General features: G+C 34.2%; 2 protein-coding genes and 1 long non-coding RNA gene across 3 annotated transcripts in view; 2 read left to right on the forward strand and 1 right to left on the reverse strand.

The window, feature by feature from the left end:
* The window catches only part of Pkc53E (Protein C kinase 53E), a 162,915-nt gene extending 156,657 nt beyond the window's left edge, over positions 1-6,258 (reverse strand). The window contains exon 1 of the mRNA XM_089702146.1: positions 5,951-6,258. Within this exon, the coding sequence (XP_089558272.1) occupies positions 5,951-6,132 (182 nt within the window). The 5' untranslated portion in view covers positions 6,133-6,258. The remainder of the gene's footprint in view (positions 1-5,950) is intronic.
* Positions 2,631-4,139, forward strand: LOC149483197 (uncharacterized). Its single transcript, XR_016316462.1, has 3 exons — positions 2,631-3,206; positions 3,330-3,391; positions 3,473-4,139. It is a non-coding gene; the product is annotated as an uncharacterized LOC149483197 (long non-coding RNA).
* Positions 6,259-12,436: 6,178 nt separating the features above from the next.
* On the forward strand, positions 12,437-26,797 carry LOC149483198 (rac GTPase-activating protein 1-like). The gene is made up of 13 exons (XM_089702115.1): positions 12,437-12,734; positions 13,053-13,255; positions 13,997-14,150; positions 14,554-14,717; positions 16,517-16,618; positions 17,576-17,693; positions 18,064-18,220; positions 18,766-18,883; positions 20,078-20,227; positions 22,434-22,675; positions 23,473-23,602; positions 24,569-24,693; positions 25,194-26,797. The coding sequence occupies exons 1-13, from the start codon at positions 12,623-12,625 to the stop codon at positions 25,225-25,227; spliced, it is 1,809 nt and encodes a 602-aa protein (XP_089558241.1). The 5' UTR covers positions 12,437-12,622; the 3' UTR covers positions 25,228-26,797.
* Positions 26,798-26,953: the final 156 nt, after the last annotated feature.

Below are 26,953 nucleotides of genomic sequence, written 5' to 3' on the forward strand. Positions count from 1 at the left end.
CATTGTTTACCACGTGTTTAATAGATACGTTGTTAAAATTACCCCATTAATATTGAAAACTAAGCAATATCTGTCTGAATGTTGCTATGAATATAAATCACGCCTTAGATAAATAAGAAACAATATTTTTATTAGCATTTCACAAGTCAGCGGCTCTTTTGTGATATTTTTGTTGTATGAATGAGCTTACTGATTTAATTAAGTGGACACATTCTTTTACTGCGATTTTCATATTATTTTACCACAATGAAAGTCTATTTTTGACGGGTTGACAATTATTATTATGATCAAACATTTTTTTTTCTATTTTCTAAATTAATAGCTAGGCTAAAGCTACTCGATCGACTTTTTCCGATTTTTCTTAGATTTTCATGATTACCGAATAATATTTTAGGCGGCGAAGCCGGGTCAAACGGCTAGTCTATACTAATATTATAAAGAGGAAAAGTTTGTAAGTATGTATGTATGTATGGTTTTCACGCATAAACTACTGGACCGATTTCAAAAATTCTTTCACCATTAGAAAGCTGCATCTTTACTGAGCAACATAGGCTATATTGCATTTTCAAAAAAATTAGAGATCCTTACCAAAAATGCAATAATGTAACCCAAGGTGTAAAAAAATCCTCAATAAAACTTCTGTCATCGCGTGCGCTGCGGAATCTATTGAAGATAGAACAAAAAAATGTTCTACGGTATTATAGAATGGATCAATATCTACAAGAAAGTCCGCGATACCATATGTCCATCTTCAGTAGTTATGTTACTACAACAACTTTTTTACGTTTTCAAAGTAAATAGAAGTGCCGACAGTAATCAAACCATGTTATCCATACACATATATTAATCCTTATCCCATTAAATGATGTTTTATTGTAGACTGTTTCAATACCAGCAAAATACTTTTTAAATGAAAAGAATTGGATATTCCATTCAAAAGATATAACGAATTTTTTAAAGTGTCAATCTACAGAAAATAGTAGGTACATATACTGTTCGAGCAGGCCGTAGTGCGGGGGTCACGGAGGAATTCTACCAATATGCGTCTTGGCGGAACACAGTGGGATTTTGGTCGGTAGGAATCCGACATAACCCACGGCGCCTCCCCCGGAGGCCGTGGGTATCTATGAAGGATTTCCCCACTAAAACAAAAAAAAAGGCCGTAGTGCGGGACGGGGTAAAGGTGATTTTCATGTGATTAAAAATTAAACCTAAAGTCCGACCTATAGTAGACTTTTCACTGTAACGATATCGCTATCTATGCGGGTGAAACCGCAGGGCATTGCTAGTATATAAATAAAAGGGAATATAGAATCTATTGAGTATGCATTTGACGTTGCTAATGGAATAGGTTCTTGTGTTTGCAGATATTTCTATGTACATACAAAACATACTCTATCGTGATTGGCTAGTACTCTCTTATTGAAATTGGCTCCCAAACCAATCTCTATCTAGAAACTGATTACTCCACTTCTGTATTCATGTACTGCTTTCTCAAACAGTTTCGAAACATTAATTTAAAGAACATAATTTAATAAAGCGTATGACTTTATGAGATTACTTGAACATTATGACGTTATTCCAACCTACGGTTTAACTGACGCGAGTTGGAAATGTATTATACTACGCCGTAGATTATCTAGGTTTAAAATAGCATCCAAATATGAAAATACATTTTTGTTTAAATCACAACAAACGAATACTTAGAGACTTAAAAATATGTATATATTTTCGTTCTCATTCCACAATCACCGCATTCCTGTTTGTAATAATTAATATGATACTAGTACCATATCCCTCGATTTCATGCACTCGGGGTTTTCTAAAACCGGCTACTCACGTACCTGCAGTAGGGACAATATTGGAATTGGACCCTTAATTGGCTCCTTAATTGTGATGTGTATAGGTAAGCAGGGGCAATTTAGAGAACAATTGAAAATATGACCCCTGCGGCAGGTTCGTGAGTAGCCGGCATACTCTTAAAAAAAGGAAGCCTCATTCAGGATCTTCAAATGTTTTCAGTTAAAATTTGAGCCAAATCTTTGTTGCGCTACCGTAAAAGCGTAACGGCCAGACAGACGAAAATTCGCATACATATATGTAATTGTACAGATATTATCTATTCAAAAATTGAGCGTTAAAGACGAATTATCAGTGTTACTAAAATAAATCCACATCTACCGGAAGTGCAGTGGTCAGGCGGGATTACGAGACAACATGTGATAAATACCAAATTGACAGGCTAATTCAAATAAACAGCTGTTGGCTGGGATTTGGTCATGTCAATATGAATAATAGTTATCATAATAGTTATTTGGCTTTTATCACAAAAGTTTAGAAATATTTAATACTAGATAATTGAGAAATTTTTTCGTGATCGAATTTTTTCTATTCTTTAAAAATATCTCATTTACAAAGGCATTTGAATGCTATAAAGATAAATTTTATACTATAGATATGAATATGTAATTGAATGAGATTTTATAAAAAATCATTTTCCTTTTTTTATATGTATTGTCAATTTAAAGTCATGAAGAAAATGAATTATGGTTACAAAAAAATCTAATTGAAGTTATTACACAGTGTGAAATACTCGTATTAAATTTATACGAGTTCCTTCTACACTTAAGGTGATGAATTAATTTTTCTAACATTTACGGCCCTTTTCAAACCTTCGTAATTTTTATATTATTAAAGTTGTCGTGATGAAAATTCTTGACAAGAAAGTTCAATAGTAACACAATACGTCTACCGTTTTAGAAACATGATTCCATGATATTTTCTCGATAGAAAAAAAATACAAAGTTCTCATTGTTATTTTTTTATAATCTCTGGCATCTTCAAAATAACAAACGTAAAGTTACGACTTTTTGGATATTAACTATAAAATATACAACCTATACGTCTACCGATTTAGAATTTTGAAATATGCGATGGTTTTGAAATAAACAAGAAATACTTGAAATTAGCGCGCGACCAGCCAATATAGCGAGAGCCGCCCTGTACCTTCCTACCCCGATCGCTGCACGAGTCATTCCCGCTACGGCCGTCACACGGGGAACTTGTGTCGCTCGCGCAATCGTAAAAAAGGGTGACAACACGATAAGACAAAATGAGACAAATGGGGACAATAAAGAAAATAAGAAGAAGAAACATAAAGGTTGGAGAAAAAAGAATGCTTACAATTGGAACAAATTAATGAAGAAGTTGGTTTTATTTTAAATTTGATGATAATTGTATTATAGACGATGTTTGATATGTACCCCTGTTTTAAGTACATAACGAATGTGTAAGATTTTTTTCATTTATAGCATAGATAATCTTTTCAGAAATCCGGAATCCAGAAGGAAAATAAACCCACTGATTGTTCACAATGTGAACCCACTCCTTCGTAAGTACCTTTATTCAGTCAAAAATGTATGTTATCATTTATCAACGTTCTACTGGTTTTATCGCATGATTCCATTTTTAGCAAAAAGCAACAAAGTGCAAAGAAATAAAAAATCATGGTGAACTTAGTGGAAGTATGGCGGACGTGATATGGAACAGGAGCTCATTGGAGTAGTATTATATTTAAAAAAAATACGAAAAATTTTCAAGAATTACATTTCTTAGTAGGTGGTAGATAAGTATGTTGTATAAAGAATTTGATGTTGATATTTATTTCATTTATACTTACTACACCTGTGCGGGAAATTGCTTAGTACTAAAACAGGTTTATATTCATATTTACATAGTAATGTGAGTTTTAATTTCGAAAAATTTTGTGTAAGTATATTAAATTGAGTTCCTGGGTGATCTGGAAACACAATTGGGCCCGGCGAATGGCGCTGCAGTCACTCCTCCTAATCACATGAACCGATTTGGATGAATATTTGTGTGCACATTTCATTGTTGTGGGATGATTGGTTGATTCGTTTTCACATTAGCTAATATTATGTATTTTTGTTGTAAACTTAATTTAATGTTTATAATACATTATTATTGGTATAATTAATAAGCCAGTGTTCGTCTCACATTGCTGTACCTGCCTACCTACCCTACCAGGGCCTAACTTTGTTCTGGCTATTTTATTTTGATTATTTGTAATGAATAATTACAATTATATAGAGTGCAAAAAATAAATACATGCGTCAATATATTTTGTGTTTTTTTTAAAACAATTTTTCTATTTAAAAAAATATCATTCCGACCGCGGCTTTGCCCGCTTGGAATTAGGTTATATCGTGAATCATGTTTTATCCCACAGAAGTGTTCAGTTCGGATAAAAAGTATCCTATGTGTAAATCCAGGCAATTAGCTATATTTTATCAAAATTGGTAATGTAGTCTTGACGTGATTAAGTAACAACTAACAAAAAAATATACAAATTAACATCCAAAGTTTCGCATCAGTTTTACTGTATTAGTGATATCTTCCACTCTTGACTTTGACTGAGAAGAATTAGGGTTTATAACTTCTTTCAGAAATAGTACCTTTCATTTCTGGGCATGATGTAATATCTACGTCAGCATCAAATTCTATCTAAATCAATTCAGTAGTCCGCGTTATTGAGTACCATTTCATTTTTTCAGAGTAACAATATTTTTTGTTATTTTAAAGATTATTTATAACCTGTATTATTTTGTAATAAAGTAAACATTACGAAATGATAATAATTATTAATAATGTCTAAGTAGTTGTTAAAAAGAAGATTATTTGTTTATAAGCAAGAAAATAAAACCAATAAATCAACAATTAAATAAATGTATGACAATATTATAACTGTATGACGACTCCATACATGTTTGTCCCGAGTCGGCCAGCGGCAGCGCGGCGAGTTTGCAAGAATGACTTCGCGCACACCCGCGTTCGCGATAGCGAGCTATTAGACTCCGCCCGCCAAGCAGTGGATTTTTTTTTGTGTATCGTCTTAAGTCCAATCATTTGGTATTCATTATACATGCACATAATTGAATTTTATTTATTAAAAATAGTAGTTATTAATTATTGCATCTGTATCAATTAGTAAAATATATCTTGTATTTCCATATTTTTAAGTAAATTGGAATAAAGTATCTGTAATTATTTTATTTTGACTGCGGAAAAGGTTTGCCGGATCCTAAGCTTTTCCTTTGAAGGATTTACACTTTACTTATTTTTTTAATATCTGAGAAATTGTTACAATAATTGTTAGTTTTATAACATGGAATAAAAGTGCACATTATTTTTTTGTAATTTAACTTACAAAGAGGTTTATTCTTTTCGATTCAACTGAAATGGATTATTTCTCTTAATTTATGTAGTTCTTTATAAGAGAAAAGAGGGATATTTGCTGTTTTTTTTTATTATTATTGGTAGGCCTTTGCAATGGCTTATATTATAGCATCACAGTTATTATTTTTGTTTGTATTAAGTAAATAGGTACCTAGGTATATCATATACAGATTTAAAATTGATAAGGGGACTGGTCTCACATTACCTGATGTTTTTGTATTTAAATTGAACACCTATCCCATTTTAAAGATTCAATAAAAAACTTTGTATGAAATGAGAAATTCTGCTATGATATAAAATTTTCTTATAAGAATCTATTTATAAATTTTGTTACATTACGAACATTGATACAAAACAATAAAAAATATTATAAGGTGTGTGCCCTTGACGCAAGTACAAATATAATTCGCTAATCTTATGTACACAAAATTTCTTAACGTCGTGCGTCAAAACATTAAAAGATCGCGTAATATTTAATAGTAACAAGCGTAATATAAATAATTGTTCCGAACAATGTTATAGGAACGTACGCCCGCGTAGCTAATACATTTTATGACCGCCCTGCAACACCATAATAAGACGTTATCACAGTTCACAAGGAAACCGAGCATTGATCCCAACGCGCCTTCCCATTGTAAACATTGACTATTTTTAATTTACCTTAAGATATCAAACGAACAGAAATAACACTCACCATATGAAGTCTTTGCAGTGGGAACAGAATGTCGGCTGCTTGAAGAACCTCGGCATAAACTTGTGGTCTTTCACCAGGTAAACATTCTTCTTCTTCAGGGCACCCTTGCGGCCTCGAAGCTTAAACGCCTGCCCCGCCTTAAGATCAGTTCCGTCATCACAAGCAGTATCATCGTCCGCCATAGCTAGAAGCTAGCGAATGACCGCCGGTGGAATCGGAAACAATTAATGTCTCACAATATTACGCCAGTTACAATGAATCGCGCACGAACGAACGAACGACCGCTCTCAACGGAACGTCATTGCAATTTGTGAATTGACAACCCAATAATGACAGACGACACTGCTGAACCCGTAGAGGGAGAATGTACTAGAGACGACATCGGCGTATACCCGAACGAGATGGCGAATCCTTACGTCAATGTTGCCAACTATTACAAAAACTTTTTATCCGAAAAACTGGCAAAATATCTATAAATGTTTGGGTATTTTTTTGTAAGATAGGTTTATGAAGAAAAAGACAGATTTGAAAAGATTTTGTTATTTATTAACTTAACTAGCGACCCGCCCCGGCTTCGCACGGGTGCAATGCTGATACTAAATAGTAAATACACTACAGAAAAACTGTGAACGTTGTATATAAAAACATAGCGGCCCGCTCCGGCTTCGCACGGGTATAAAATATATAGCCGGGCGGCCGGCCGGTACAAGCGCGGATCCAGGGGGGGGGGGTCATGGGGGTCATGGGCCATGCCCCCCCCTGGGCCATGTGCACGACCTAAGTGGACCACTAATTTAATATTAACTTTTGAAATTAACAAAGTAATATTGTTCAACATGATTTTTTATTAACTTTTGAAACATAAAAGTAATATTATAGAACAATGAAATCAATTTCAAACGGAAGAGAATATAGGTAACAAAAATTAGAGGAAAAGTTATTTACGATCGATCTGAGATCGGGATTAAAAAAACTATAACTGCGGAATAAAGTTTAATGGTAAAGTTGTAGGTATTTAAAATATTTATTACAACTTTTGCTTTTACACTTCTCGCAATTAACCACAAATATCGAAATATCCCAGTTCATATATTTTTTATAAAAAAACAAGGCTAAAGTTTAGATATCATTTCAATCAATGGTAAATAATAATAGAAAATACAGTAAAATTAGGACAAAAAAGGTCAAGTGCGAGTCGGACTCGCGCACCGAGGGCTTCGAACAAACCTAATTGTTTTATTATGTTGTATCTTTAAATGTTGCTTGTAGCAATTTTTTCTTTGTCTGTGCTATAGGACGTGGGGAGTACCTTGTAGGTTGTGATTCCCTTGCAAGTAGTTGCTAGTTTCAGAATATGCGGTTTTAATTGCTATTTCTTCTGATTCAGATTCAAATTGAATTTGAATCAGAAGACAGAATAATATCTTATAAAACAGATACGGGAATAATTACGAAAAACATGAATTTTTTATTACATTATATAAAAAAAAAATTAATCTTATAACCCCTTTACTCATGAACGCAAATGTAATGTAGGTATTCAATAATTGATATTCACATCAAAAACTTAGGTCTATTATACCTTTAAGCAGTAATAAAATCAAATTTCTATGTCAACGCAATTAGAAGATACAGCCGTAAATGTAGTCTAATAAAAACGTACTGGAAATAGTTCAAATTAAAAGCAAATTAAACGAAATACATTTATTTGAAAATGAACAGCAAAATGACGGTAGAAATAAATGGGCAAAGGGTCCGCGATAATGTGCGCGCGAGTAGCAGACGAAAATGGACGACTCCGCCGCTCGTTCGTTCTTATAAAGGCGCGCCGCACCTCGGTGAGGAAGGCGCGGGGGGTGGCCTTCCGGATTTTACTCCAACACCGCCTCTCCTGACGGGGCAGGGTCCTCGCTGCCTTCAGTGGCAGCTGCAGCTCGTGTGGAAGGGCCAGCTTCGCAGTCTTCAGCGTTATGATGTGCATCGTAACCTGGAATATACAAAAAAACCGACATTGAAAAAAAAAATACTTAAACCAATGCAAATGAGGAAAGCTGAACCGGAAAACCGAACCGTGTAACAAACTTTACACAAACATTAACATTTAATATTAAAAAAACATTTCACGATTTTGGGGAAAATTTTACCCTGTACTGGTATCCCTAATGTTAATCACATGATTATACCATAAATTTGAAACTACGTAAAAACAAATGGCGTCCTGAACAACAAGAACACTTCGTAATTTAGTCGGATAACACAAAAAAATGTTTACGTCTATTTCGATGAAAATATTATATATTTGTAGATAATTTCACATTAGAGTTAATGAAAATGTATCAACTATATCCAGTTCTATAAAACAATATACTTCAAATAAGTTTACTTACGTGTGAAAGGTAATATTTGGTAATCTTCGTTCCGGCCGATTTTTACAACCAATCACACTACAACGCACCATATTTTCACTTAAAGTCGGATTAAAACAGATCACTGTCAACGTTTATTAAACTTTGAAGTCACTTAACAGCGAGAAAAAACAGAAAACTAGCAAAACAATGGACTGTAGCCGCTTGTTTGGGACAAACTGCCTTTGTCCCCAACAAAAGAAATCGCATAACATGAGAGAAACAAAAAACAATGTTTCTGTCTCTCTTGCACTTAGCTTTATAGTCATAAGTGTATTTCTCTCACGCATTCCTTGTCATTTTAGTGCCTCCTCTATGGTTCATTCTCACTCTACGGCTGAACCATATTTGACTGTTTACGTCACAACCACATTTTTTATATTTTCATCCGTATTGGATACAACGTAATTTGATCGTATGTAACAGAAACACTGAACTAGAATACAAATTGTAATTGTAACGCAAATTATCAAATCATTTTTTATCCAGATGTCGTTCTATTATATCACATTAATTTCAAATTCTGATAGTTTAAAAAAGGAACAAAGAAAATTAAAAGTATATTTTGATAATGTTCTGATAATACGTTTTAAATTATAGTTATAATATAAAAAATGAATGTTACATTGTATTGAAATTATGTGTCCATGTTCGTTATATTGTGGTTTCTTTACGTAAGAGAAAAATTGAAATTTTTATAGATAAAACAATAAATAATCCGGCAATATACAATTATTTTGAAATACTCACTAAACTGCATATGCTAGTGCTATACCGTACTCACTGTTTCTGAGTTTACTTATTTTTTATTTATAATAAAATATTAAATATAAATATGTACAAATTGTATGTATGTAATTGAAATAACATAATATATAAATGTGGTTTTATGAAACCACGGTAAAAGTGAAACTGTTCGAACGGTTCCGAACACTGCTTTGTGTAGCGCATGTCGCGTGACGGTCGGCTGCCGAGTAGGTATACCTACTCGGCAGCCGCGATACACGCGACATGCGCTACACAGACCAAAAAGTTTGAGACGATGTAATAAAAGTTTCACTTTAAAAAAATGTTTCCAATATTGTATAATTAACTATCTCCAATAAATATAGTTAGAGGAATAATAATATTTTGTTTTCAAGTATTTTTATTCAAATTGATTTTTTTAATATCTTAATCACAGATCTTAATACACTGGTATAGGTAAACCAGAATCTGATGGCAAATAGGGAAATCAAAATTTTGAGTGTGCAACCCTAGGGAAAATGGACTGAACGATCTTGATACTGCTTACTTTTTATTTTGACCTCAATATCATTAGTCACATTACATAAGTGGATAATACTGTACTTAATAATGAGATATCCACGAAATATTATGTAGGCACTTATTACATAATATACATATTATTTTTATATAGGTATTACATATTATTTATTTATACATACCTATATTTGTATATATCATTATGCCATGTGAAAATATGGAATAATGATAATCATCTGGATTAAAACTCGATTGTTTATAAAATATATTATATGATACGATGTTTTATAAAATAAAACAAAAATAAAATAAAATCATGTTTATTATCGTTTTTCGTATGAACACATTATAAAATTGACTTGGACTGCTTGGACTTGACAAATAGCCGTATTGTAAGCGCCTGTAATAAGTTTCCATAAAATTATATTTTAATCAACAAACAATAGTATAGTTAAGTACCTACTTATAATATTTTTTATTTAAAGTACCTATCAAAACGGGTTAGTCCAATTTAGCAATAAAATCTTTCAAGCGCTTTATAACTGAAAATTGTGATGTGTTTGATCCTTCTTCATCGAATGTTTTTCTATAGACATTGTAAACAACACCTATTGCTTGTGATTGCAGCGGTTTTATCGATATTTCGAAGATTTTGAAGACAAAATCCTAAAAATTAATCATCAACCTCAGAGGAATAAACCTATAGAGTTCTTATATTGAGACAGAACAAAATACATATTTTCTAATCTACTTACTCTTAGTCAATAACAGCATAAGTCAGATTGAGATAGCGATAGAGTATCTGCACTGTCTTCAAACGTAGCGCGCCGGCAGTCAGTTTGTTTTCCAACCAGCTGGTGGGCTCAGTGCGTCAAGTGTTTTTAACGAAATATTTAGAAAATATAAAGTGTATAGTGTTTCTTTTTATTTGTCAGTGTGCTAAAATTACTATTGTATGTTTAGCTACCGGCTATTACTAGTCGAATGGGAGTTTTGGATGAAAACAATGAAAAAATATCTTTCCATCGGTAAGTGATTTTCAGCAAATTGATAAATATTTATGTTCTAACCCTATTTGAAGGTTTTATCAAGCGCTTTTTTATAAGTTTATGTTGTAACTGTAACATTTACCCACTTTATGGGGTTGTGGAATACAAAAGAATTAAATAATTTTTAAAAAATGTCACAATATTATCACGTTTGGCATTTTGTTTACCACCGTAGTGTTGTAACACATCTAGCGTACATTATCGATTTATGACAAAAAATCTATTTCATATTAACGTTGATTTATTTATTTTGTTTCTTATATCAGATTTATATGTAGTTGTTGTAGCAAATAATAGATGTAAATTTTCTACAGCAGGAAAATAAAAAATACCACGTGGTTGTTTTATTTGACTTATCTGTTTAGTTTGTTGTTTCTCTTTTAGATTATTAATAAATTCATTTTGTTTTAGATTTCCAGAGCTAAATAAAAAATGGGTATAAAACATGAGACGTGTAGATTGGACGCCGTCGAAATTTGATAGATTGTGTTCACTGCATTTCGAGCCTGCGTGTTATCAAGATGGATACTCTAGAAGAATTGTGCAATCTTACGCTTTCGTTTTTTTTTGTTCCTTTAGATAATAAATACATTTGTGTGTGAGTGAATTTTTATTTGGTAATACATATAAAAAATTTTACACATTTATTTTAAATGTGTAACTACGTGAAAATTAAACGGTTGATTAAATGACAGTTCTCATAGATGAGAAAATACTATTGAAATACATACTTATTATACATGCGTTTTCAAAAACCCGCATAGTTCCCATTCCTGTGGGATTTACGGGATCAAAAGTAATTTTTCCAAATTACATTGTAATCGGTTTAGTAGTATTCGCGTGAAAGAGTAACAAACATCCATCCTCACAAACTTTTGCTTTATTAGTAGGATGTAAGGAAAATGTTTTCTTTAAGACTGTCCTTTTATGAACTTGTTAAAATTCATGCTGACTGTGCCTTTCTCCTCACTCCTTTAACTTTATTGATCTTTATTTTAAATTAGTTACATTTCAAGTTTTAAAATTTATTTTAAAATATACTAGCTTTCCGCCCGCGTTTTTAAAGAAAATCCCGCACAGTTCCCATTCACGTGGGATTTCCGGTATAAAACCTATCCTATGTGTGTATGTACAAAATTTCATTGTAATCGGTTCAGCAGTGAAAGAGAAAGTTATCCATTCTCGCATAATTTCGCATTTATTATATTCGTAGGATTAAACAAATAATGTATTCAACTGAAATTTATGATTAATTTTGTTTTTTTTTATTATTTATTATTTCACGAAACCGTAAATGCAAAATGCATTCACGATTTTATCGATTGAAGCACATCCCATCACTATCACCTTCTATCTATCTAAATACGTACCTATAGTAAAAATGGTGCCATGACTATGTTGAAACGTAGCTTGTAGTCTATAGCTATCTCATTCTTTCATACGACGTTTTCTTTAGATAGAGAGAAACAAATATATGTAAATTGTATACGCTCGATACAAGTACTCTATAGGTTTATTCCTCAGAGTCATCAACACAAATAATTTGACAACCAATTTGATAGTTGTCAAATAAAGTTGCCACATGAAAATCTTTTATTTTTGAAATATAAATATGCCATCAGATTCTGGTAGACCTATACATATTTATTTAATAGCTGAAATTCGAAATACATATTTGTCGTTCTGAGTAAGGGAATTTCAAACGTAGAATGGAACGTATTTTTGGCGCTATGCGGATTTGACGGTTGCCGGTTGAAAAAACTATGGTTTTCGAAGTTCTTGTCAAGTTGAAGTCATCAACCGCCCTTTGATCGTTATTTTAAGTTTTGTTTATTCAATCTATCAGTTAAAACAATATAAATGTATATTTTGTGAAGTGTTAGTGCTTAAATTACGTAGGTTTGCATTTAAATGTGGTATAAATTATTAAATAGTAACTAATATTGGTAAATATGAGTTCCGAAAGTTCCGACCCTGGTGCAAATATCGCACTTTCATTAGTGGCTCAGTTTGACGAAATTAATCGTATTAATAACGTTCTGAATGACAGTTCGACGGAAGAATGTAAGTATTTGAATATATTCTTAACCTATTACATTTTGTTTCCCACTTGAACACGTAAAAAAGGGGGTGGGTGACCAAATTTTTATCACTACCTCCATAGGCGTCATTTCTATAACTTTCAAATGCTTTCAGTGATGACTCCCTTGCTTAAATTGTCATAATTAAACAATACACATGTTCAATGATAATTATTTATCATTATAAAGTTTGTTTCTTCTTTCTATAGGCATATTCTTATCAAACAACGCATACTTAGTAACCACGCCATAACTATTTAATTATATTAGCAGTACTTCTCACCTCACTGTCATATTGTAGGTTTCCTAGCATTTCTGAAACAAATGGAGTGGGTGCGCACCCAGTGGGCTGCGGCAGAAACAGAAGCTGTGCGCCTTCAAACAGAGCTCGATGAGGCTCTCCGCACCCTCTCTAAATGGGAGGCTAAGTTTGCACATGTTCGCAAATTGCTCGATGAAGAGAAACGCGAGAGAAACATTGTTTTGAAGAAATATAATGAATTGGTATGATTTTAATTTGCTGTACAGTTGAAAGAAAGAAACATTTATTACTAGCTGCTCCGCGCGGTTTCACCCCCGTGGCTCCACTCCTGTTGCCCGTAGCGTGATGATATATAGCCTATAACCTTCCTCGATAAATGGGCTATCTAACACCGAAATAATTTTTCAAATCGGACCAGTAGAGTCCGAGATTGGTGCGTTCAAACAAACAAACAAACTCTTCAGCTTTATAATATTAGTATAGATATTGGTTGGCATGTTTGGTCTTTAAAAATGAAACTGAAACATGATGTGTATAAAATATTTATAAAAATTGCAGACATTTACATATCTATATCAAATAATTTAAATTATACTCATATTTCACAAATCAACTAACTTAAAAGTGAAGAGTATATTTAAAAAATATAGCTACATCATTTTATTAAATCATATTTATCTTAATGTCAACATTTAATCTATTTTAAGCACCTAGAAAAATTATATACAAAACGAACAAAAGGTCACTACAATACTTCTTTATTCTTTAACTAGCTTTCCGCCCGCGGCTTCGCCCGCTTTTTCTAAAACCTAATAAATTATATACTTAAACCTTCCTCTTGAATCACTCTATCTATTAAAAAAAACCGCATCAAAATCCGTTGCGTAGTTTCAAAGATTTAAGTGTACAAAGGGACATAGGGACAGAGAAAGCGACTTTGTTTTATACTATGTACTATGTAGTGACTAATTTAATATTTACAGAGCAAGCTATTAGACATGGCTCGGGATCTGTTGTTCAACGACAATAGAGCTAAACTGAATGATGAGACCCTCCAGAAGCTGGCCTTCCTCAACGGTACTGCGCAGCAAGATCATAATGCCAAGATTAATGGCATCCCGGAACTTAATTCTACTGGTAAATACTTTTAGATAGTTGGTATTAGAGGTATATGTTATTTTACAGTATTTGCATGCTAATTCTTGAAAAAAATAAAAGAATAAAATGGAAATATGTGCTTTCAAAGCAGAATTTCTCAATCAATATGTTCACTTGATTTTTAATCAATAGCTTTTGAAGAAAGGTATCCTGTTTTATTTTACATAAAAAATGTTAAATCAATAGTGTTTCAAGAAATTGATCATCTTGCATTTCTGTTAGGTGATACAATCCACTTTTTAAACTTGTTAAATGAAAATATACTCCTTTGTCTTAAAACAATTAACTACTAACTTACTTAACTTACTAATATTAAAATACAATAAGAAATTTCAACAACATCATATTTTTATTTAATTCTTTATATTTTCACAATTCCCAGGTACACTTCTATCAGAAATGTCATATTCTCGTTCAGAAGATGACCTGGATCTATCATTAGCGTCAACTCGTCGCTCGTGGGTGCAGCGCGGCGGTTGGAATGTGAGAGAGAACCCGCCGGCCAGTAAGAAGAGACGATCTTCTACCAACTCTTCTGCTACCAAAGTGAGTATGTTGCTAGCGACCACTCATGGGTGATGTCCATGACTAGAAATCGGATTATATGCACTAACAAAATGCCAAAATATGCACAATACAAAATCAAAAAAACCTTTATTATTTTTATATATTTAAATCAAAGATTGTACAAAAACAGTGAAATTTTCTTGAAATTAAGTATAGTTTTTGTGCCAATATACAATTAAGCATTTTTACAAAATTTTCGAGCGCAAATTTGTGACGTTTGTCACCCGCGAGCCCAGTGTTGCCACTTTAGACCTATCCTGGCTAAATCTAGCCCTTTTTTGGAATTCAACCCGTGTTTTAAGTTTTGAGTCCCAAAAGGGTAATCTAGTCCTATATTGAAAGGCTCAAAATTTACTTAGAATTTGTAATTTTGTAATTTTTTGCCATTTTACCATGCTAAAATAGGGTTTGTTTACTCCTAATTCTCACTCTCAACTTCTTAACGAAATATGCACGATTGGGGAAAAAGACTAAAATATGATGTAATTAGAGAGTTTTATGCATTTGCATATGCAAATATGCAAATGCATATAATCAGATGTCTATCCATGACTACATATAAGAAAGTGCCATGACATAAGATATGGGTGTAACATATCAGATAGTGTATGGAATGGAAGTTAGTTACATACTCTCGACTCGCCGATCGTCATCCATAACATAAGTTAACTCTTCTACTAACTCTTCTGTTATTTAAGTGGGTAGCAAATGTATTTTTTGAATACATTGGGTAATTTCCTTAATATGTCATAGAAAGACTTACTTTTGCTTATTTGACTTGAAAAATCATGCATACATGTTGTAACTTATTCCTATATTACAATCGACAGAAAGGAGAATAGAAGATAGAAGCTTAGCGAATAGGTAGTTGTCTATTTCAAACTGCAGTGTTCTGCTTAGATTACTTAAAAAATATTACTTAAATGCATTCGCCTTGTAAGAAGACATAAAATATAAGTTTTTCACTTCCAATAAATAAAATAATCTCTGAAGCCAGATAATATAATGTCACAAGGTAATCTTAATTGTTTTTAATACAATATTCATGGTATTATGTACTCTTGTTTCTTGATGGAATTTTTGATGGCACAAAATCAATTCTGATTTTAAAAATTTAACAAACAATTTACATTACTTCTATATTCAACAACACAAGTTTTACTGGCCGAAAATTGTATTTTTAATAACTACTAATTATGGTTAAGCCCTGCCTTTGTGGTCCATACTACATATTTCGCTTTTTTACCTTTTCCAGTGGTTGCCTGGCAGTGATCACTGCTAAGTGATAAGGCCGCCAATTGTGCTATATCATTCTTGTATCATTTTGTTTCTTTTATGTATGTTTAACTAGCTTCGCCCACAGCTTTACTCGCGTAATTAAAGAAAAATCCGCATGGTTCCCGTTCCCGTGGGATTTTCGGGATAAAAACTATCCTATGTGAATCCAAATTAGTATGTGTCAAATTTTATGAAAATCGGTTCAGCAGTTTTTGCGTGAAGGAGTAAGAAAAAAATATACAAACTTTCGCATTTATAAAATTAACTAGCTTTCGCCCGCGGCTTCGCCCGCATTGTCTAAAACCTAATAAATTATATACTTAAATCACTCTATCTATTAAAAAAAAACCACATTAAAATCCGTTGCGTAATTTTAAAGATTTAAGCATACATAGGGACATGGGGACAGAGAAAGCGACTTTGTTTTATACTATGTTGTGATAGGATAAAATGTAATAAAAAAAATACGAAAAATTAAATTTTATTATAATTTGATATAGACTGTGGAGCTACAAGGTGGTAAAGTGCTTGCGACGGCAACAACAACTCTGACACTAGAACGAGCCCCGACTTCACATGATTTGAAGCCACCGCAGAACTTCGTGAGTTTATTATTTTAATCTATAATAAAACATTATCATTGGTCCTAGGTTCGATTCCCGGCGGAGATGTAGAAAAAAGATGCTTCGATCAGGCAGGATGCAGAAGCCTGATCACCTACTTGTCCCTTAAAGAGATCAGTAAAACAGATGTATGGATAATGCATCTGCCCCATACCCCACTAGGGGACAAGGGTCTTCACTTTTTCACACTTTTCATAGTTATGATACGAAAATAAAAGTCTTCAAACTTCAAAGACAGTAAAACCTAAAAGAAGAAAAACTAGGAGCCTATATTATTTACTAGCGGTCCGCCCCGGCTTTGCCCGTGGTACATAATATGAAAAATAGATGTTAGTCGATTCTCAGACTTACCCGATATGCACAGAAAATTTCATAAGAATCGGTCCAGCCGTTTCGGTATTATTTTACAAGTAATAAAAAAAAGATTGATGGTAATGGAAATTTACAATTGTTTATAACCATAACTGATAAGACCCTATTTTTATTAAAAAGATAATAACATAGACAAAGTATGGAGAGGATTTACGATTATTCTAATCTGATTAGAATAAAAATGAAACCACAAATATGAGCCAGTATTTTTCTGTATTCGAATGACTTTAGAAATGAGTCATTAGTTATTTTATGCATCGTAAACATGTGTTAAAATATATTATAATGATTATAAAGTGTGCTTTTGAAAATGGGTTATACTTATGTGTCAAAAACATTATAAGGGCTCATTTTTCAATCCTTGGTTAAAACTTATTCATCGAATAACGTATTAAACTACCATTTCAAAAATGTATCCTAATTGTCTGTACATGACAGTTTACATGTAACATTTTAAAATGTTCGTGTAATACTTTATTGGACGGATAAATTTTAACCAAGGATTAAATAATCGCCCCTAAATAAAATATATAGAATTTAATTTAATTTTGTAAATAATTTCAGCAACCTATATCGGAGAGTAGTGACGAAGCGCCGACACCGAGTCGCAAATCGGCGGCGCGTCTTTCTGAAAAGATTATGAAAAACCAAGAATTTACACCTTCCGCTCCGCCCAAAACTGGTAAGCAGCTTTGATTAAGTGGTATAAGAATAAATATATAATAAGAAATGATACAGTTATTTCTAAGATCTCTTATTTTAGGTCATAACTCATAACTTCCTAATATTATACCTAGTAATTACTTAAAAAAAACCTGATTTTGTTTTTCATATTTATTACTGTTCTTGACATTCTGACTTAATTTTTAACATGCATTTATTACTTTGGAAATCGATTTTTTATACAATTTAAGAAGATAGTTTTAATTCAATTTTTGTACCCTTATAAGGACCGGTGACAATACATTAATTTCTTGAGTTCATGTGTTAAAGCATGTTTTTTTAACTCTATTAATTATTTAATATATTTCATACTATTTTACTTATTTCAGATACAGAAAGCGCATCAGACGTACCAACCGCCCGTCCCCAACGAACCCCCTCCGTAGTGTCGGCCGGGTTCGGTTCCCCCCGCGTGCGAGCGAGACAGCACAACTTCATAGCGAAGAACTTCTACAAGCGCGAGACGTGCGGGCCCTGCGGCAAGACGTAAGTGTTGTTTTACCCGCATTTTGACGTGACGACGTCTTATAATTCGATAGCCGGCTGCACGCACGAAAAAACATGACTCATGCGGCGTTACCTCGCTATGAGGTGTTCCATGTAAGGCTTGAAGTGCAAGCGAGAGCGCGGAACGTGCGACAAAAAAGCACAATCGGACGTTGTCATGTTCAACTATCGTCTATAAACCGACTTTACAGACAACCAATTTTTTTTTCATTGTTGTTTTGCTCCAATTGGTGGCGTGATGTTATATAGCTCCATCTTCATGGTAGCATATTTAAGTAAATGTTTAACAACAAAGTGAAATCAATATTAGTGTTGATGTTAATATGTCGCACAGTTGATACCTTATTAATGATTGACAACATTTCAACTTTATCGAACACGTAATAACTGTATGATTGATTTACTTCAATTAAACTTTGTCATCAAGTCAAAGCAATATTTTAAAATGTCAATTTTATTATTGTACTATCATACTATTGTAAAGGGAATTATCGACTTAATATAATTATATGTCTTCATTACAGTATAAAGTTCGCAAAAGTGGGCGTCAAATGCGAGCACTGCCGTGCGCAGGCGCACCCCGAGTGCCGCGCGCTGCTGCCGCTGCCCTGCGTGCCGCCCGGCCGCGCGCAGCACAACCAGGTACAACACACACTGTACAATGTACATCCGGATACAACACACACTGTACAATGTACATCCGGATACAACACACACTGTACAATGTACATCCGGATACAACACACTGTACAATGTACATCCGGATACAACACACTGTACAATGTAAATCCGGATACAACACACCCTGTACAATGTACATCCGGATACAACACACACTGTACAATGTACATCCGGATACAACACACTGTACAATGTACATCCGGATACAACACACTGTACAATGTACATCCGGATACAACACACCCTGTACAATGTACATCCGGATACAACACACCCTGTACAATGTACATCCGGATACAACACACACTGTACAGTGTTCATTCGGGTACAACACACACTGTACATCCGGATACAACACACCCTGTCGAATGTACATCCGGATGCAACACACAATGTGCAATGTTCATCTGGGTATAATACACACTGTACAATGTACATCTGGGTATAATACACCCTGTACAATGTGCATCCGGGTACAACACACCCTATACAATGTACATCTGGGTATAATACACCCTGTACAATGTACATCCGGGTACAAAACATCCTGTACAACACACGCTTTAAAAAAATACCTAGTACAAAGGTTTTTTATTTACAGCGGAAGGGCCGCTGGAAGGAAGGGGAAATGGAAGTATTAATAATAATAAAAAAAAAACACACGCTCACTCACACTCCTTTTCGATGGCCCTGGAGGGTACTTAGAAATTAGCAATTAATTAAATTTTATATTATTTGTGCTGATTTGAATAAAATGACAATTTTTTTTTTAATTTTTATTTAGTATCCCGGTCGAAGCAAGTGAATTTTCGAAAATCTTTGAATGCAGTTCTATGTCTATTCAAAAATGTTTTTTTTAAGCAAATTTTGCTATCTCCAGTATTTCAAGTACTTTCCCTCCAGGGCCCATCGAAAATTTCCACACTGTAAAGAACTGTCAATGCTTTACTATAAAATACTAGCGGTCCGCCCCAGCTTTGCCCTTGGACCTACATGTTTAAACTATCCTATCTCTCAAGTTGGATCGAACTGCACATTGTGTGCGAATTTTATTATAATCGGTTAAGTGGTTTAGGAGTCCATTGAGGACAAACATTGTGACACGAGATTTATATATATTAAGATTAAATAAATACTCACAAAATGCTATTACAGGAGGGCAGCATATCGGACTTTGCGCCATCCACACCCCCCATGGTACCGGCCATACTTGTGCATTGTATTAACGAGATTGAAAAGCGAGGTCTCACTGAACGGGGAATATATCGTGTGAGCGCACTGGATAAAGATGTTAAACGGTTGAAGGTATGATATGTTTGTTTGCTATTTTTAAATTTTCTTTGTATTATTATATGATTTTACTTAAAATATAGAGGAATAATGTCCCTCAATAGTTTCTCGTTTTGTAATAAGTACATAGTTTGAAAGTGCAGTATAAATTGGAATTAGGTTGTAATTTGTATACTAAAACATTGTCGTTTTGTTTTTCACATTAACTTTAAAGCGAGACGATAATAATTATTATTGTAATAGGCTTTTTGATTTGAAGGTAGTCTAAATATAAATATTTGTATGACAATTTGTTGGCGAATTGTGCGGACGTAATTTTTATTTATAAAACCTTTAACACAATTCTGACAAATATATTTGAAACTAGCTGTGCCCGCGACTTCGTCCGCGTGGAATAGTGACTGCATAGTAGTTACTACTTAACACACAATTATTGAGTAAACACGTCTTGAAACACGTACTATCATATACAACTAAATTATACACACTTACACATTATTATAAAGTTAAGAAATAAAATAAATGATAACACAAAAGAACTGTTAGTAAAATTTATTACTAAACTGAGCTAAAACTTAGGTACAGAAGAGTTCAAAATTTCCAGGATGTGGTTATTCACCCGCTCCCATATTCCTTCTACTTTCACAGACTTTCAACTTTTCCCTTTCACCCCTAGTAAATGGCAGAACCGATTTTGATCTAAACCATGTCTAATCATACCTATATATTATGTACATGTCATATCCTTTCGTAGGGTACTCCATTTGGATTATTTATCCCCACTATCACCCCTAAGGTGCCCTATATGTAATAAACAGATTAACCAATTTTGATAAAACATGACTAATTGTAATTCACACGTCATTTGATATGCCGCTTGATTATATTATTTGACCACATTCGATTATTCATTCCCACTTTTACCGCTATAAATCAATAAATGGATGAACCGATTTTGATTAAATATGCCTCATCATACTTCTCACGTCAGGTCATGCCCTTTCATTTGATATGCCACTTAGGTATATTTGACAACTTTTATTGCCACTTTTATCCAATAAATGGATGAACCAATTTTGATAAAATATGTCTTATTGTACTTTACACGTCATGTCTTTCATTAGATACGTCACTTGAGTATATTTGATAAAATTCATTTATTTATTCCCACTTTTACCCCTATATCAAATAAATGGGTGAACCGATTTTGATAAAATTTGACTAATTGTTTCTGACATGTCGTCTATTTTCATTTGATATATCACTTGGGTATAACCTACATTAACAACCTACATTAACAACTAACATTCGTTTTTTTCATTCCCACTTACCCCTATATAATATAATAAACAACTAATGTAACAAAAAAACGCATCTAATTCGTAAATTACCCGTTAGCGAGCTACGGTGGCACAGACAGACACGCAATACACACATAGCGGTCATAACACCCCTCTTTTTGCGTCGGGGGTTAAAAATATAATACCTACGACATAATTTCAAAGACCTTTTATATAGAAAATTTACCTAGAAGTAACCATAATGCTATTTGTGCAGGTTTTAGACTTATGAGCAAAAATCTAAATAAAGGTCCTTTGACCCCCCCTACTACCCCCTCCCCCCCCCTAGTACCCCACGCTTGGGGACTTTCGATATGATCATCTGGACATGTCAAGGAATAACTTTAGCGTATAATTTACGTAATAAAGTAATTCATGTATAGAATGCCTTAGCAAATGTTCGCTGTGATTACTTAAATGGTCATAACTTTTTTATTTATGAACCGATTGACATGAAATAAACACTAAATGTTAAAAGAAGCTTACCACAATATATTCGTGAAAACCGCATCTAAATCGGATAAGCCGTTTCTGAGATTAGCGTGTTCAAACATACAGACAAACAGACAAACAGACAAACCGACAAACAGACAAACAGACAAAAATTTTTTTAACAACAGTTTTGGGTTTGGGATCGATTTAGTAATAACCCCTGCTAAATTTTTTTTACATATTTTCATTGTACAGACACCACTTTTCTAGAATTTTATTATATGTATTGATTAACCCATTGAGCCCCAGCGGCTCGATCGGTCCACGACACAATAGATTTGCTATTGTGTCTGTGGTTCCGGGGCCTGAGTTATTAAATTCATCAAATTGTAGCTCCGATTGAATTTCATGTGAACGATGCTGTTAATATGATGTGTGTGTGTTTCCAGGAGCGTTTCCTGCGCGGGTGCGGGTCCCCGCAGCTGTCGGGCGAGGACATCCACACGGTGTGCGGCTGCGTGAAGGACTTCCTGCGCGGCCTGCGCGAGCCGCTCGTGTCCAGCGCGCTGTGGGCAGACTTCCTGGCGGCTGCAGCTAGTGATGACGTCACTGCGGCCGTCGTGCAGGCCGTCAGCCAGCTGCCGCAGCCCAACCGCGACACGCTCGCCTTCCTCGCGCTGCACCTGCAGAGGTACGTGTGTGTGACGTCACGCAGCCAGCTGCCGCAGCCCAACCGCGACACGCTCGCCTTCCTCGCGCTGCACCTGCAGAGGTACGTGTGTGTGACGTCACGCAGCCAGCTGCCGCAGCCCAACCGCGACACGCTCGCCTTCCTCGCGCTGCACCTGCAGAGGTACGTGTGTGTGACGTCACGCAGCCAGCTGCCGCAGCCCAACCGCGACACGCTCGCCTTCCTCGCGCTGCACCTGCAGAGGTACGTGTGTGTGACGTCACGCAGCCAGCTGCCGCAGCCCAACCGCGACACGCTCGCCTTCCTCGCGCTGCACCTGCAGAGGTACGTGTGTGTGACGTCACGCAGCCAGCTGCCGCAGCCCAACCGCGACACGCTCGCCTTCCTCGCGCTGCACCTGCAGAGGTACGTGTGTGTGACGTCACGCAGCCAGCTGCCGCAGCCCGCCAGCCAGCTGCCGCAGCCCAACCGCGACAGCTGTGACGACACATTCGTAAAACATCGTAAAAGTTACACTACTAGTGGAATTCATCGCGGTCGCTTAGAGCAGTGACGTCATCACATCATTTAGCATAACGTGTAAAAGCTGTGACGTAATCGAAACATTGATATAGAGCACGTTGCCGTTCTTGACGTTGTGCGCGTGCGCAGAGAGTAATCAATATTTGATGCAAAATAATCGCTCAAACAAACACGTGATAATATCCCAAACTTTGCTTTGTAAAACTTTCTACAATGCCATCAACACTTGTACATAATCAATAAGCAGTTTTTTAATCATAATTTATTATTCGCAGGGTGGCTGAAAGTCCAGAGTGTGAGATGGGTGTAGAAAACTTAGCTAAAGTGTTCGCTCCCACCGTAGTGGGGTACGGTATGATGACGCAACCGGCCGAAATGTACTCCGCCACTGTGCATATGTTCAATGTAAGTAGTGTATTTATAAGAGAAAACTTTGGTAAAAGGTTAATTTTACCCCATAAGTTGTTTGCGGGAATGTGTGTCGATACAATCTGTTTGAGGGAATGTGTGTGGATACAATCTGTTTGAGGGAATGTGTGTCGATACAATCTGTATGCGGGAATGTGTGTCGATACAATCTGTATGCGGGAATGTGTGTCGATACAATCTGTTTGAGGGAATGTGTGTCGATACAATCTGTATGCGGGAATGTGTGTGGATACAATCGGTATGCGGGAATGTGTGTCGATACAATCTGTTTGAGGGATTGTGTGTCGATAAAATCTGTATGCGGGAATGTGTGTGGATACAATCTGTTTGAGGGAATGTGTGTCGATACAATCTGTATGCGGGAATGTGTGTCGATACAATCTGTATGCGGGAATGTGTGTCGATACAATCTGTTTGAGGGAATGTGTGTCGATACAATCTGTATGCGGGAATGTGTGTCGATACAATCTGTTTGAGGGAATGTGTGTCGATACAATCTGTATGCAGGAATGTGTGTCGATACAATCTGTTTGCCGGGAATGTATGTCGATACAATCTGTTTGCCGGAATGTGTGTCGACGTAATTTGTTTGCAGGAATGTGTGTCGATACAATCTGTTTGAGGGAATGTGTGTCGATACAATCTGTTTGAGAATGTGTGTGGATACAATCTATATGCGGGAATGTATGTCGACATAATATGTGGGTGGGGATGCATCTAACTCAAGAGTGAGTGATTTACGTATTAAATTTAATAATTATGTGTCTCTTTACAATATAATACTCGGTTGCTTTACAAATATAATCTTAACCCGATCTACAGCTTACAATTCGCGTGGCCGTTTTGAGAATGTACTGTGTTGTTGGTCAACATAATTATTATCAAGTTTCATTATTTTATTACTATTATATTATTAAGAATATATGTATTATGTAATTGCAGGTGATGCAAGTGCTGCTAAGCTTGCCGGGTGACTACTGGTCGCAGTGGGCCTGCCCCTCCCCCCCCTCACCCCCCACTAGTATTAACAAGCCGAGGGGGTACTTCTTTTCGCCGGCTGATAATGCGTTAGTATATTTGTTTGTTTGTTTATTTATTTGGAAATCTATATATATAAAACTCAAAGGTGACTGATATAGTGATCTATCAACGCACAGCCCAAACCACTCGATGTATCGGGTTGAAATTTGGCATGCAGGTAGATGTTAGGACGTAGGCATCCGCTAAGAAAGGATTTCCCGAAATTCTTGCGGGAACGGGGAAAAACGGGAATGCACGTACAAAGTCGTGGGCGGAAGCTAGTATTTGTATAAAATTATATAGAGTTGAGAAACTTACATGAAAATGAACAGAATTTAATTATTGATGTTTAGTCTTTATTTTATTAGTATCTAAAATGGAAAATCACGTATTTTTTATTCAAGTTGCGAAAAGATTATTAGTGAATTTGAAATGACATTTTTTTTAATCCCTCTTGAAACAGTCATCAGTATTAATCTTTTAATTATTGCTTATTTTACAATGTGCATATGAATATCTATATTAATAATTAACAATTTATTTCCAGAGTGCCAAGAAAGCAGAAAAACTATTTCCAATGAGATTGAAATTTGAATCTTCAAAAATTAGTAAATAGATTTTGTTTTTAAGTTGGTTCGTTAAAGAGAATAATTATGTTTAACTTTGTTTATTCTATTAAATAAATAACTTAAGTTTTTGTGTTAGGTGAGGGTATTCTGTAAGCCATTTAAAGTTAGTATTACCCGTTACTTAAAATAAGTTTTGCCTTATTTATTTATGTAAGTAAATAAAATAGTGTATCGCAAATAATAAAATAAATAGAAATATCCTGTAGAGAAAGAAGTGTCTTTTTTCATTTAATTTTTTTCTTTAATATATATTTTTTGTACTTAAGTTGTATCTAGATATATTTAAATAGTTTAGTTTATAAAAATTGTTTAAATAACAATAAGTTTTTGAAGGTGTTGTACCGTTCTACCATTATTAGTTTGATAGGTAAGTATTCAAGTCATATCGAGAAGTGCTGATTCGATTTTGATTATGTTTTCAATAATAAAATTGTATACTCGAGTATTGAATACTCAAGATTGGAAATAATTGCTCTATTAAAACTATATATTGTCTAACCTAAGAATTATGCTAATAAAAATTAAATCAGTATTTAATTATATTGATTTCAAGTAAAATTATTGAGTTATTTATATAATCAAATTATTAAAACCAAGTTTAGTTTATTATTTAAGCTTTATATTCAAAACTTATTGCGATAACAGACTACAAAATATGTAGAGTATATCATTTTTGGCACAACAATTGGTCTTGAAGTGAATATTTTTATTATTATATATTAATATTATTAAATAGGTTTAGTTTTCCGTTGTGACGTCAATCAGCCGCCTACGGTGGTCTAACAGACCTCTATAGTTTTTATTTTTAGCATTAATAGCACATATAGCTATAGAAATAAAGCTCAAAATAGTATCTCAGTTGTGTCTTCTTGTTTGGGTATATACAGCGTGGTTTTTAAATTAAATTAATAGAAAGAGTCCAAACTGTTAAAAAACTAATTTATGCGTGATCTAAATTAGTTCACCAGTTTTTGGTTCGTATCAGACAAATACATATTATTTCTTAATTTAGTTTCATTAAAAAATCACAATTTAATTTAGTTGTTAATAAATAGTTTAAAATTAACATTAACGTAAATAAAATACACTTATTTTTTATAGCAGTGTAACATATAGGTATCTATATAACTGTATATTGGTATAATCATTTAACTATTTTCATACATTTGTACCTAGCATATAGGTTCATAATTAAGGTATTCGAGATTAATATATAATGGAAGAATATATTGAATTTAATCTCGAAAATAAAACTACTTTTTTGTTTTTTATTTTACTATTAAGTTAAGGTCTCGTTTCTTAAGTTTGTAATCGCCTTGATTTTGACGATTATTACGTCGAAAAATAATTTGTAGTCGAAATCAAAGCAGTAAGGAAAATAAATTAAAAACTAAGAACGGGACTTAGACATATTTCTTTGTATTGTAGATTAAGTTTGTCATTACGGCTAGTCAATGACTCTTGTATTATAACTTCACTAACATTTGTTTTCTTCAGTTTGACTATAAATAAAATCATGTAAAACGCAAATTTTGTTTCATTTATACCTGTATCAGTATTTTTACCTTATATTTTTGTAACCTTTTTAAAAATAATATACCTTTTACCCTATTTTAGTCTTTTATACCTTATACCCCAGCCACACGACTCGACGAGTGGTATGGGAAGTGACGAGGGA

Source organism: Colias philodice, chromosome 13 (genome assembly GCF_061535455.1).
Source record: "Colias philodice isolate Cphi_HAF_F1 chromosome 13, ilColPhil1 Martin Lab GWU primary, whole genome shotgun sequence".
Classification (NCBI taxonomy): Eukaryota; Metazoa; Arthropoda; class Insecta; order Lepidoptera; family Pieridae; genus Colias; species Colias philodice.